This window comes from Mesoplodon mirus (genome assembly GCF_964341445.2).
Source record: "Mesoplodon mirus genome assembly, chromosome: 8".
Taxonomy (NCBI): domain Eukaryota; kingdom Metazoa; phylum Chordata; class Mammalia; order Artiodactyla; family Ziphiidae; genus Mesoplodon; species Mesoplodon mirus.
Window position 1 is genome coordinate 114226491 of NC_138984.1, and position 13641 is coordinate 114240131.

General features: G+C 40.0%; 1 protein-coding gene across 2 annotated transcripts in view; it reads right to left on the reverse strand.

Annotated features, from left to right (window-relative positions):
- The window catches only part of EPB41L5 (erythrocyte membrane protein band 4.1 like 5), a 146623-nt gene that overhangs the window by 102944 nt on the left and 30038 nt on the right, over positions 1 to 13641 (reverse strand). For both annotated transcript variants that reach the window (XM_082630346.1, XM_082630345.1), the window contains exons 4-7: positions 4235 to 4277; positions 3188 to 3266; positions 1965 to 2009; positions 1750 to 1802 (exon numbers count right to left, since the gene is read on the reverse strand). In XM_082630346.1, the coding sequence (XP_082486472.1) occupies positions 1750 to 1802; positions 1965 to 2009; positions 3188 to 3266; positions 4235 to 4277 (220 nt within the window). The remainder of the gene's footprint in view (positions 1 to 1749; positions 1803 to 1964; positions 2010 to 3187; positions 3267 to 4234; positions 4278 to 13641) is intronic.

Sequence of the window (13641 nt, forward strand, 5' to 3'; positions counted from 1 at the left end):
TGTGCTGGAGCTGATGGGCTCCAGACAGGTATGCAAGGGGCCTCTGGAAAGCCCAGGGCACAGTGGCCAGGGTCCACACTGGCCAAGTCACAATGACATCCGCACCAAGCTGCAGAACAAGAAGCATGTGATCGAGGCCCTCCGCAGGGCCAAGTGCAAGTTCCCTGGCCGCCATTAAGATCCTTATCTCCAAGAAGTGGGGACTGATGAAGTTTAACACGATGAATTTGAAAGCACGGTGGCAGAGACGCAGCTCACGCCGGATGGCTGTGGGGTCAAGTACACCCCTAACCGTGGCCCCTGGACACGCAGTGGGCCCTGCACTCGCGACAGCCTTGGCGCCGTCCCTCCTTATCTGTGCCCACCAATACATCCTACTTTCCTGTCAAACAAAAAAAGGTGCCATGGATGCAAGAGAAAAGTAGGAAAGATTTTATTCAGGGAAAAAATATGATAGGTAGGGTTAAGAGACAGTGTCACACAGCCACATGCATGAATCAGACAATGAGTATCTAGTGAGCATTACTCTGAATGAGTGTTTTGTTAAATAGACAAAAATGTATAAAAATCATATTTTCAAGAAGTGTATACTTTGGCAGTCACAAAACTTACGAGACACAGAATATAAGCAGCAGTAAGTGGTGGAACACCGATGCTGAAAATGACAGCTTTTCTGTAGATCTGAGAGTTTCAGAATTAACAACCTCACACAGCAATTAATAAAACATAAAAAATGTGCTTTCAAGAAAAGATGCGTGCAATTATACAGCGTGATCATTACAGTGCGAGAGGCACAGCACTTCCAAACTGGTATCTATTTGACTTTCTAGCAGATGAGAAAACGAGTTTTAGTTTGTAGACAGACTACAATTTACACTAGCGGCAAATTTCTGAAGTACAGAAACTTCCTTCAGTCACCAATCCCTCTATCGACAGAAAAATATGCTTCCTAAAATAGGAGAAGCACAAAATAAGCAAAATAATAGGTTTACCATAAAACATGAAAATTTAGTCTCATTATTATCCACACAATGGAAAATAAATACTGCTGATCTTAGAGAGATTGGGGATAATATGGAATCCCCCCAAAAAGCATAAAGTTGTTAATGTCTTAATAATCATTAAATATTGCTTTTATTCTAGTATATACGGATACTCCAGTCAGAATATTTCTTTCCATTTTGTGAACAAGGACTGAAGATTATTATTTTCCCAAAACATCAATTTTTCAGACAAACAAGTATTTGATCAGTGTAACAAGGTACAAAAGGGTAAGTTTTTCATTAATCTCACTGACTGGAAAAACGCTTTTTAAAAAATTCTTAAAATAACCATCAGGAACTTTTAAATACATGCTAAGTATTTCTTTCATGGATTTATTTTTAAGGATAAGACTAAAGAAAGCAAACCAGGTGGTACAGCAACAATTTGCTCATATATCCCTGCATTCTTTTTGAAGGAAAAAAATTAGCTGAGGATCCAGCTAAAACAGATATTGAATTATCAAGTAGACTGCAATTTCTGTTTGAAAACACTATTAGATGGAGAGGGAGCAAGTAAAGACAAAGGGAAGAAAAAGCAGGCAATATTCTAAAAGGAGGGAAAGGCAGAGCTGGGTCCTGATACACGTTTACACAAACCGTGGTTGTTCTTTTCTCACACATCACTTTGAATCTTTTGAAATTCCTCAAATGCACACAAACAAGAACTATGCTTCACTCTTAACAGCCAACATAAAAAACTGCTTACCCTGCAAGTTATAAGCTGCCAGCTGAACTGCTGTATCAAAAGGACACTCCAATCTGAGAGCAGAACACAAATGTGTTAAACACGCCAACGTCACGACCTTTGTTTCATGATACATGGAAATAAGGCACACTGTGACCATTTCTTTTTCCTAATTAACCAAGAACTTATTTTATAACTACTCAAGAAAATGTGGTTTACCTTAAACTGATACTCACTTTCCACTGAGAATATCCTGTTTTAATTGAAGAACAAATAAGTACCTAAGAAAAATAAAAGGCACAAATTTAACTAAACAGATCAATCTACCATGAAAAATAATCCTGCCCTTCTAATCTGAGAAGAAGCATTCTTAATTACAAAACTTTACCCACAATAAAGTCTGTAAAGGAAAAAAGAATATGAAACAAGGGGCACTCAGTGTCAGGAGGATGGGCCAGAGTACAGGGCAGCCCCTCAAGAGAAAAGGTTTAGCAAATTACTGGGAAGGAGCTCTGTGCTCCGCTTCACCTTCACTGTGACGACACAGCCACCGCATATGTAAAACGATACGGCAATGTACGCATGCGTAACTGCTCTAATCTTATCCACTAGCAGAGTGTTCACGAGGAACACCTTCTAAAGGGACTCAGCAATTCAATTTTTTACTTAATAAAAATAGTATGTGTACATGAGTCATAGATATGCAATACAGAGTCCATGAATAAATACTGAGGCAAGACAAAATAAAAATAAATGTCTGCAACTTACTTAAAGTTACTGAAAACTATTCAAGCAAAATCAGGATTCAACATTTTTCATTAATCAATGGCATTTCAATAAAGAAAGTCAGGAGCCAACTTGAAACAACTCTCAGTGGCCGAAAATAGATCATTTTGAACATGAATTCGACACAATATGATAATGCATTGAAGCACATCAGTCCTATTTAAAATTCATGAGTTGATAACGATACTTAAAAACAGAACTCACTGGTTACCTTTGCATGATGCTAGACGAACCAACTGTTTGTTTTGAAAACTGGTAAATAAAGGAAAACATTCTACACTTAAAAAAACACTGCCCCCAGGGGATTCCCTGGTGGCACAGCTGTTGAGAGTCCGCATGCCGATGCAGGGGACGCGGGTTCGTGCCCCGGTCCGGGAAGATCCCACAGGCCGCGGAGCGGCTGGGCCCGTGAGCCATGGCCGCTGAGCCTGCGCGTCCGGAGCCTGTGCTCCGCGACGGGAGAGGCCGCAGCGGTGAGAGGCCCGCGAACCGCAAAAAAAACAACAAAAAAAATACTGCCCCCAAATGAAATTATCTTGTCTGGTATCTTGTTAGCAGGGGCAAAGCAGCCATTTCACTAGCTGTCTGTACGCTGGAAGGAACTGTACAGGCAACCTCCCGACACCTTTGGCCAGCCTGACCAAAACTTCACGCTTGCACACGTTGGGCTTACCGGGTTCGTTCTTCACGAAGATTATTTGGTTCTGAGGAATAAAACTTAACTCGAAGATGCAGACAATAGGGTGAACCAACTGCCATTAAAGGAAAAAAAAGGGAGGGTAACTTTTTCAATATAGCTATTTAAATAAGTAAGAGTTTTCAGTCAGTAAATCTGTCAGAAATCTACTGAAGTGGACAGAAGGTAACAGATTATTGTGGCAATAATTCAGGTTCCACTATGGGCTCAATGAAGCCTAACACAATCAACAGACGTCGTAAATGTACCAACCATCATGTAGCAGTGTCACATCATATCTGTCCTCCCAGGAACAGACAGCTCCAGATTAAGTCTAATAGTTCAGGGCCAAATACGCTGAATGAAAAGTCCTGACTATGCACTCTGACAGCCCTAAAGACCTGCCGAGCTCTGTTTCTCGAGAGCAGGGAGGGACGCCTGTTACTAACTGCACGTGGCAAACCAGCCCACATCCTTTCCAATCCACTTCACGTACCTCTACGTTCTCAGAAGTCCCATTACTTTGTAAAAAGAGTTGAGGTGCCCTAAAAATCTCTGTTACTACAGAAAACACGATGGATTATGGACTGGACACTGGTATTTTCCCCTGACTATCGCTAGGAACAATACTGACATTTTATGTGAATGACTTCTTTTCATTATTCTTAATTTAAAAAAAAAGTTACAGCCTTAAATTCTCAAAATATTTTCTAGAGCAGGGCAGATACCAAAAAGAAAAATTCCAATATAAGTAATTACTAAAGAAAAGTTAAGCATCTCATGGGAACTCACATCTCATTTCCAAACTGCAAGCCTTTCTCCTGGAAACAAACTGTAAGGCACTTGAATCTAGATTACCAACAACCCTATATAATTTACGGGGTGGGTCAGTATATCGGATTGAAATTATTTTTAGAAAGTGGAGATGCTACGAAACTCATCGGAAACATGATTTCTTATGTCCCTACTAAGAGAAATCAGTTTCTAATATACAATTATATATAATTTGATTTCCAATTTTTTCACAATTTTTTCAACACTTACTTTTTACTTGCTTTTTGATGCTTTTTGTACCATCCAACCAATGCTGAAAACAAAAACAAAAAGTTAGCTCTTAAGCAGATGAGAGAACTTAACATTTTAATTACGAAAAGTTAATTTTCATAATGCTTTTGCTGATAACGATACGGAAATATTTCACAAGAGAAAAACAAATGTGAGACTGAAAATTGGAGAGCAGGGGAGTGTTAATCTGGCCAGAATCCACAGCAAGCTTATGACACACATGAACAACAACAAAACCCCCTAAAACCAGATATATGACTTCTTAAGCCATTTCCTCTGCTCTCTCAGTAACAAGGATGATATTCTAAATTTTGCCCTCAGTTTTTCTCACTGTTCCCCAAAAGATGACTCTTTCAAAACTGATAAAATTAGAAGAAAAGTATCCTCATATTCTAGTACTTGGTTCATTCTTGTAATACAAATGTGAGATTTATTAACAGATCATAACCACAAATTAGGTGAAATAACAATGTCACTTAGGTTTCACAAAATAGGTACTACTCAGAGTAGTAGTCTCTGAACGAGCTTACACAATAAAATTAGATCTTTCTCATAACTAAGGCCCTATCTATTAAGTAAGCAGTCTTTGCTCCTTTGCTTTACAACTAAAAAAAGGTAACATTGTGATTAGCAGACTTCTGGTTTCAACAGTAATAGTCTTTGCTGACTTCTGTAACCTCTTCACTCTGGAATGCCCAAACCACAAACAGACCTAAGAACCGATTCCAGAGACTTGCACTGATAAACCACTCCCAGCTCACTTCTCACTATTAATCCCTTTACAGCAAGTCCTAACAGGGACAGGACGCACTCACCGCGCTGAGACACACATGACTGTTCTCGTCAGCACGCTTACAATTCCAAGCACCCTAAACCAAAGGAGTGCTCCTGTGCTACAGCTCAGGAGCTAAGGAATCCAGTCTCAGAAACCCAGACAGGCAAAGTGTGGGTAAACAAGGCTGCATTGTTAACAGACTTGTAACCATTTGCTTTCCCTGCCAATCATTTGCCTAGCCTCTTCTCTTCATTCTCTGCCAAGATCCAAAAGTGAAATGTATAGAACTACCAGTGTGCCAGCAAAGTACCTCTGCGTGTGGACACAAGATGGTCAGTAAACATTTCCAAAGACAATTAAATACAGTGCAGTATCTCCTCTGGATTCCAAGTGTGCAGGCTACTTAGTCAGCCATCTCTCATCTTTCAATAAATGCAGTCGGACATCCACTTTTAAGCATATTTTAATCTGGCAACTGTTCAGTTTTACACATCTTTCCATTAATATAATGCTTGGCCAGCCACTAGGCAGAACATAATTCAATCTATCAGCTGAAAAGAGTTCAACTAGGACAGTGAAAAGTTCACCCATCATGGCCAAGCCCAGGAATCTACTATACAAAACCCCCAGACTTAGTTGTGCAAAATACCTACTACAGCCTAATGCCAATCACACACTGGGTATGAGATAAATTTTGCTTATATGCCCTAGATTGTTTTCTCCCCACAACCATGGATCTGGGAGTTGCCCTATCTTCAGGCTTCACCTATTATACTGCAGTGAATTCAGAAGTGAATGCTGGTCACCCAGGCATCTCATGCAGCCACAGTTAAGGAGACTCTCATTCACCAAAATGAACACAAATGAGCACACACCTTCCGAGAGGCAATCTGACTATGCCTTCAAAATAACTATGTGCCTTTGACTCAGCAGTTCTGCATCTAGAAACCATTATGGATGATTTAACCCACAAGGAATTATATCTGAGAAAAGAAAGAAATCTGTATATCCAGCAATAGTGAACTGGTTAAATAAAGTATTTCAACATTATAGAACTGTGCAACAATGATAAATAAGGAAAGTAAAAGTAGTTAAGAATCTGGAAAATTATTTATAGTATATTGTTAAAATTGTTTTTTTGTTTTTTGGGGGTTTTCTTTCTTATTTTTAAAATTTTTGGCTGCATTGGGTCTTTGTTGCTGAGCACAGGCTTTCTCTAGTTGTGGCGAGCGGGGGGCTACTCTTTTTTTTTTTTTTTCCGGTATGCGGGCCTCTCACTGTTGTGGCCCCTCCCGTTGCGGAGCGCAGGCTCAGCGGCCATGGCTCACGGGCCCAGCCACTCCGCGGCATGTGGGATCTTCCCGGACCGGGGCACGAAGCCGTGTCCCCTGCATCAGCAGGCAGACTCTCAACCACTGCGCCACCAGGGAAGCCCGGGGGCTACTCTTCATTGCGGTGCGAGGGCTTCTCACTGCAGTGGCTTCTCTTGTTGTGGAGCATGGGCTCTAGGTGCACGGGCTTCAGTAGTTGTGGCGCGCGTGCTCCGTAGTTGTGGCTCGTCAGCTTAGTTGCTCCGTGGCATGTGGGATCTTCCCGGACCAGGGCTCGAAACTGTGTCCCCTTCACTGGCAGGTGGATTCTTAACCACTGCGCCAGCAGGGAAGTCCCATTAAAATTGTTAAAGGCAAATTACGACATATTATAAATTGTTTTTTCAAAATGTACAAATTTGTACATTTTGATCCTTGAACAAGGGGCTGAACTTTGCAGGTCCACTGATATGTGGTTTTTTTTCACTAAAACATGCACTACAGCACCACACAATCCTCGGTTGGTTGAATTCACAGATGCAGAACCTCAGATATAGAAAGCCAACTACAGAAGTTATACGCTGATTTTCAACTGCACCCCTAACCCTACACTGGTCATGGGTCCACTGTATATATAAACATGCCTTTTGGGCTTCCCTGGTGGCGCAGTGGTTAAGAATCCGCCTGCTAATGCAGGGGACACGGGTTCAAGCCCTGGCCCGGGAAGATCCCACATGCCATGGAGCAACTAAGCCCATGCATCACAACTACTGAGCCCGCGTGCTACAACTACTGAGCCCAGGCGCCTAGAGCCCGTGCTCCACAACAAGAAGCCGTCACAATGAGAAGTCCGCGCACCGCACCAAAGAGTAGCCCCCGCTCGCCGCAACTAGAGAAAGCCCGCGCACAGCAATGAAGACCCAACACAGCCAAAAATTAATTAATTAATTAATTAATTTTTAAAAATGCCTTTTCTTTCGGACTGAGGCAATCTATAACAAAGCAGTAAGAGATGGTACAGCTAGGTGGCTGAGACTGCTGGTGATCATTTTTCTTTGTGTTTTCCTATATTTTCAACTTAGTCTACAATAAGCACACTCTTACTTAAAACAATAATCATGGACCCCCTTATTTTAATATTTCATATGAGTAATATATTCATGTGGCTTAATTTTTTGGTAATATTAAAAGGTATATGGTCAACAGTCCCTCCAACCCCTGCAATACCAACTTCTATCATCATATGCACCACTCCCCACCCACCAAGATATTTACTGGTTTCTGATTCCTTCCAGAGTTTCTTCAAACAAAGAAAAAAAATTGTGTGTGTGTTGGTAAAGAGTAAAGAAATTAACAATGGGCTGAAAATCAACAGGCTAAATATAAATTTTGACAGAATAAATTTAAGGGATATTGAGAAGGAAACATTAATATAAGATAGACCAGTAATATTTCAAGAACAACTTAGTCTTTCTTAGACAGTTGTAACAAATTTCTTCCAGTTAAAGAACATTTAGGGCCAGTCTCATAAATGGACCTTTAATCTCTAATTTGTGCCCTAATATTCTAAGAAGCACATTAAACATACAATCATCCTGGTGAGACAAAGGATCAGAGTTTTCTTCCAAGCAGACATTTTAGTCTCTTTTCTACCTGCATGTAATAGCTTCTACACTCTGCACTCCCTTAAGACAACCCAAAACTCGGATAAAGCATCAAGCACATTTTAAAGTAAAATTTAGGAGCTGGGGGAATTCCTGGTGACGTTCTGGGAAAGGTCTGAGTTCATGTTTGCATATCCTCTAGTCTGTTTTCTTTCATCTCCTCCACATTCCAAGCCCAGGGACTGGAAAATTCAGAGCTCAGAGACAGGCACTGATAGTATTTTCCTTGAATCTTTAGGAGTTGAGTTTAAATTACAGCAGAAGATAAAAGTGAGAGCATGCAGACATAGACTCCTGGATGCACAGTGTGGAACTAATATGGCTCTCTTCCCTCATGGACATTAAAAAGGAAACAAACTCCCTTCTAATTTCCTAAAGTTTGGTTGATAAACTTAGAATTCAAAGGATATGGGAAGCTACACTTGTTTCCATCCTATTGAGCTAGGCATGAAAGAACAATTACTTATTTGCCTGTCTTAAAATATACATACTAATCACAAACATAACAACAGGTATTTCTAACCAAACAAAGAATCACTTAGGGAGCTTCCAAAACACGGATAAACACACACCCTTATCCAGGCCCTATAGCCAGTCGGTAAGCAGCTCTTCAAATGAATGATTCCTGACTTCTAATGCCCACGTGACTCCACTGCTTCTGCTCAAAGAGCAAAGAGCTTATGGCAGACACATGTTAACCATCTTTCCAGACAACTGCCTCTGCAAAAAGTATTTCTCCTGTGAGGAGGAGAGGCTCATGCTCTGCATGAAAGGATGATTTTGAAGCGAATTGTAACACTTTAGACAACTAACAAATGTTAAAAATCAATGAATGCCACGAAAACAGAAGATCAATCTAACTGAAAACACTTCAATTTACTCTAGATTCCATTAGAAATTCTACCTGGGAGATTACTTTTTTGGCATTAAAAGTCTATGTTATAAGGCATTCCGAATGAAGCCTTAGATGAGCCATTAAAATATATTTTCCTCTGTATCTTTCTGTGTGTTATCAGAATGCCTTCTTAGGACTCTTAAAAGTCAAATTTATAATGGAAACGTAGATGAGTGAGGTCGGTTATACATGCACTCTCGGAAATACAGCACACAATCTATTTTGGAAATACACTTTTTTGAAAAAAAATGTATGTGCAAATATATGTGCCTGTGTGTGTGTCACAATATAGAATACATACATATGTATATTTAACATATAGGTTATTTCTATATATTTTTCACTCCCCACTACTTTATCGATCCTATTGTCTGTGTTCAGTTCTCAGTAACAATCCAACCCAAATCAGCTGCCAACAGTGATCATTTCACCTCCTTCTTTCCAACGTTTATAACTCCTATAACTGCATTTGCTGTTATTTCTGTTATGAAATTTAATAGCAGTGGTAATAAGGGGCATCTCTGTCTCCTGCCTGTCTTTAGTAGGAATGCTTCTGTTGTTTGTTTCTCTCTTAATGTAAAGTTGTTTGTTTGTTGTACTTTAATCACCAAAAATGTGTACACAGGTTGAGCAAAGCCCTTGGGCAACTACCAGGTCTGTTCTCACAGGTGCCGCCTGCTGGGCCACCTGTCTGCCGAACACCTACCATTACCCTGGAGACGGGCGCAGCTTCCAAAACTAGGCTAGATCTACGCAGGGAGAAGGGAGGTCAGTTCCGTCCAGGCCAAAGTCCGTGAGGTTTATTCAAGGGGTTCTGGGGCCAGGAGGAAGGGGCTCCAAAGGTCACCGAACCCACACGAAAGGAAGTCGAGAGTGGAGTATTACCTGCCCAACCTCAGACGAGGCAAACACAGCTCACCACATGGCGCCCGCAGTGCCAGGAACAAGGCCTGCCCCTCTCCCTGGCTCAGGGATCTAGGACCCGCCACGGAGGGTCCACTGTTGCTGTCTCCAGCTGTGCACTTGCACAGGATTTCCCGTGTTCCACCAGACGACTAGAATGTTGTCTACCCCTCAGCTTTGGATTCAACATCTCCATTTCCATCTGCACTCAGTGTTGTCTAAACTAAATGCCATAAACTCAACTAATCAAGTTACCTCTCTTACTTTCTTCTGTGGTAGTGTCAATCTTTTCTGCATGTAGTTTCACTTAAGCGTATGACGAAGCAGTTAACAGCATAAATGAAGGGTTAGGTAGCCTGCTCAGAAGTGGCACACATCACACAGACTTATACTCTACTGCCAAGAGCAAGTCACGTGGTCAAAACCTAGCACCACCTAAGCAAGAAAGTATCATCCTCTTATGGCAAAGGCAGGAAACAATCCCTGATATACAATACAACACCTGATGAATTATGACTGATATTGAATCCTCCATGTGACCATAATGTATCATTTATACTCTTATAGGCTGCTGAACATAGTGTGCTGATATTTTATTTAGGATTTTTTACATAAAGAACAAGGGATGTTTAATAGGTCAACATATACATACATATATATGTATATATGTAACAAACCAATACAAGCTATCAAATTGATTTAAGGAAAAGGCAAAAAATAATTACTATTGTGTTTCTTCCTTCTTTTCCGAGTATTATGAGAAATGTTACCTATGTTTCCCTTTTCTGAACATAGTGTCTACAATCTAGGTGACTCATTCTTTTTTAAAAACTTGATTGGGCCAGTTAAAATTCTAAGCTCTAAATATGAAGTTTGAGAAACTTCATTAACCAAAGGTCACAAACGTATAGATAGATCAGAGGATTAAATCTTGGCCAAAACATGTTTTGTTTGGACCATACTATATTTTTCAAATTCTTTAAAAAAATTTTTATTATGAAATGTTCACAGGAAGCTGCAAGAGGTCCTATCTTCCCCTTCGTCCCCCAGTGCTTACATCTTACATAATTATAGTACAATATTAAAATCAGGAGACTCACATTGGTACAATGTGCATACACAGTTCTATGTCACTTTATCACACAGCTAGAGCCCTGAGCTGATGCCACAACCAAGATAAAGAAACATTCCACCAGCAGCAAGAGCTCTCAGGTAATACTCTTCTATACACACACCTCTCCCACCTTCAACATCCCTAAACCTCAGCAACCGTTAATTTGATCTCTCTCTCTAATTTTGTTGAGAGTGTTACATAAATGGAAGTATACAGTATATGACCTTTTGAGATTGGCTGTTTTTATTCAACATAATGCCCTTGAAACCCATCCAAGTTGTGTGTGTCAACAGATGTTTGTTTTCTATTGCTGAGTAGTATTCCAAGGTATGAATGTGTCACAGTTTGTTTAATCATTAACCTACTGTAGGACACTGATTTTTTTCAAGTTTTTTGCTATTACTAATAAAGTCACGAACAATCACACACAGGTTTTTGTGAAGACATAAGTCTTCATTTCTCTAGGATAAACGACCATATATACAATTGCTGAGTCACATGTAAATGTAAGTTTAGCTTTTTTAAGAAGCTGCCACACTATTCTCCATAGCGGCTGTACCGTTTTTTACACTCCCCAAACCAGTGTATGAGAGATCCAGTTTCCCCACATCCTCATCAGCATTTGGAGTTGTCACGATTTTTTAGTTTAGCTGTTCTCACAGGTGTATAGTGATGACAGCTCACCAAGGTCTTATTTTGCATTTCCCTGATGTCTAGGGTTGCTGAACTTTTTTGTGTGTGTTTACTTGCCGTCTGTATATCCTCTTTGGTGAAATGTCTCTTCATGTCTTTGGTTCACTTTTCTAACTGGATTGTTTGTTTTCTAAATGTTGAGTTTAGGAGTTCTTTATATACACTAGATATGAGTTCTTTGTCACATATGTGGTTTGCAAATATTTTCTCCCTATCTATAGCTTGGCTTTTCATCCTTTTAAGAGGGCCTTTCCCAGAGCAAAACGTTGTGATTTTTATAAAATTCATCCTATCTGTTTTTAAAACATGGATCATGTTTTTGGTGTCACGTCTCATAAACCTTCTCCAATCCTAGGTCTCAAAGATTTTCTGCTATGTATTTCTAAGTTTACAGTTTTACATCTTAATGTTTACATACACTATCTATTTATGAGTTCATTTTTGTATAGGTATAAGGTTTAGGCCCGGGTTCATTTTTTCACCTGATATCCAGCTGACCCAGAACCATTATTAACACTAGCCTTCTTTCACTGAACTTCTCTGGCATCTTTGTCACAAATCCGCTGGCCACAGCCGTGCACAGCTTCTCCTGAGCTCCCCATCTTGTGCCACTGATCTGCGCGTCAGAGGTTCTGCCAACGCCACGCGGTCCTGTTTACGGCAGTTGTAAGTCTTCAAGTTGAGCAGAGCAAGTACTCTCACTATTTTTCTTTTTTGAAATTGCTTTTTTAGCTGTTCTAGAGCCTCTGCCTTTCCATATAAGTTTTAAAATAATTTTGTCTATATCTACAAAGGATCTTCTGGAATTTTGATACAAACTGCATTAAACTTGTATATTAATTAGGGAAGAACAGATTACTTTGCTGAGTCTTCTAATCCATGCACACAGCATGTCTCTCCATTTATTTAGCTCTTTTTTGATTTCTTCCACCAGCCACACTATTTTTAAAATTTAACCACTTTTTTTTTTTTTTTTTTTTTTTTGCGGTACGCGGGCCTCTCCCTGTTGTGGCCTCTCCCGTTGCGGAACACAGGTTCCGGATGCGCAGGCTCAGCAGCCATGGCTCACGGGCCCAGCTGCTCCGCGGCATGTGGGATCTTCCCGGACCGGGGCACGAACCCGTGTCCCCTGCATCGGCAGGCGGACTCTCAACCACTGCGCCACCAGGGAAGCCCATAACCACTTTCTTAAAAAATGAAAGATTTATTCTAAAGATCTGGCTTTCCAGCTTCTCTTGAACTACCTGAAGATCCAGCAATGCTATCTGACAACGAATGGCCCCTCTGCCTCCTGTCTGCGGGCAAAAGTGATATGCTCCCTACTTCACCACAATTCCTCTACCCATCAACACGTCAGCTACAATTTATCACGGTGCTGTCTTTTTCTGTCTCTGTATCTATCAAAAATGAGAAAAGAAAACATATCAAGCATGTAGTATGATTCAAAAAAAGAGAAAAGCCATAACTTCTTCTTGGAAATAAATAACACTCCCATGTCTTTAATATGCATGCCATCTCGCTTCCCTTTTGTTCTCCTGATTCCTGTAGATTTTTGATGTTAAGACTGAATATTATTCCTTCAAAATAAATCATACATGTTTTCTAGCAAATTGTTAGAGTTAATTCCAATTAACAATTTTGCAAATTCTTACTGTACTAACCTAAAACCACATAGTATCAAAAGAAGAATTCCTTCTTGCCTGGCTTAAGATATATTACTTCCATGCTGGAAAGTTCTATTGTACAAGAAAATTATCCCAAATCATCCTTTTTTAAAAAAACATTGATGTATACAGTTCTGCTGCCATAAGGCAACTCTTTACACATCCTGTTATTTTTATGACAGAGAGCTTCCCAAAATCCTTCATCAAGAAGGAAGGATTCATTAAATTACCATAAAGTTTTTTGCAGAGTCATACAATGAGACTTAATAACAAGGATTCAACAACAGTATAAAAGATAATAAATTTTCAAAAACAATATTATCATAATGACTTGAAGAAAAAGCATGCAAATGAACACCATCATCCGT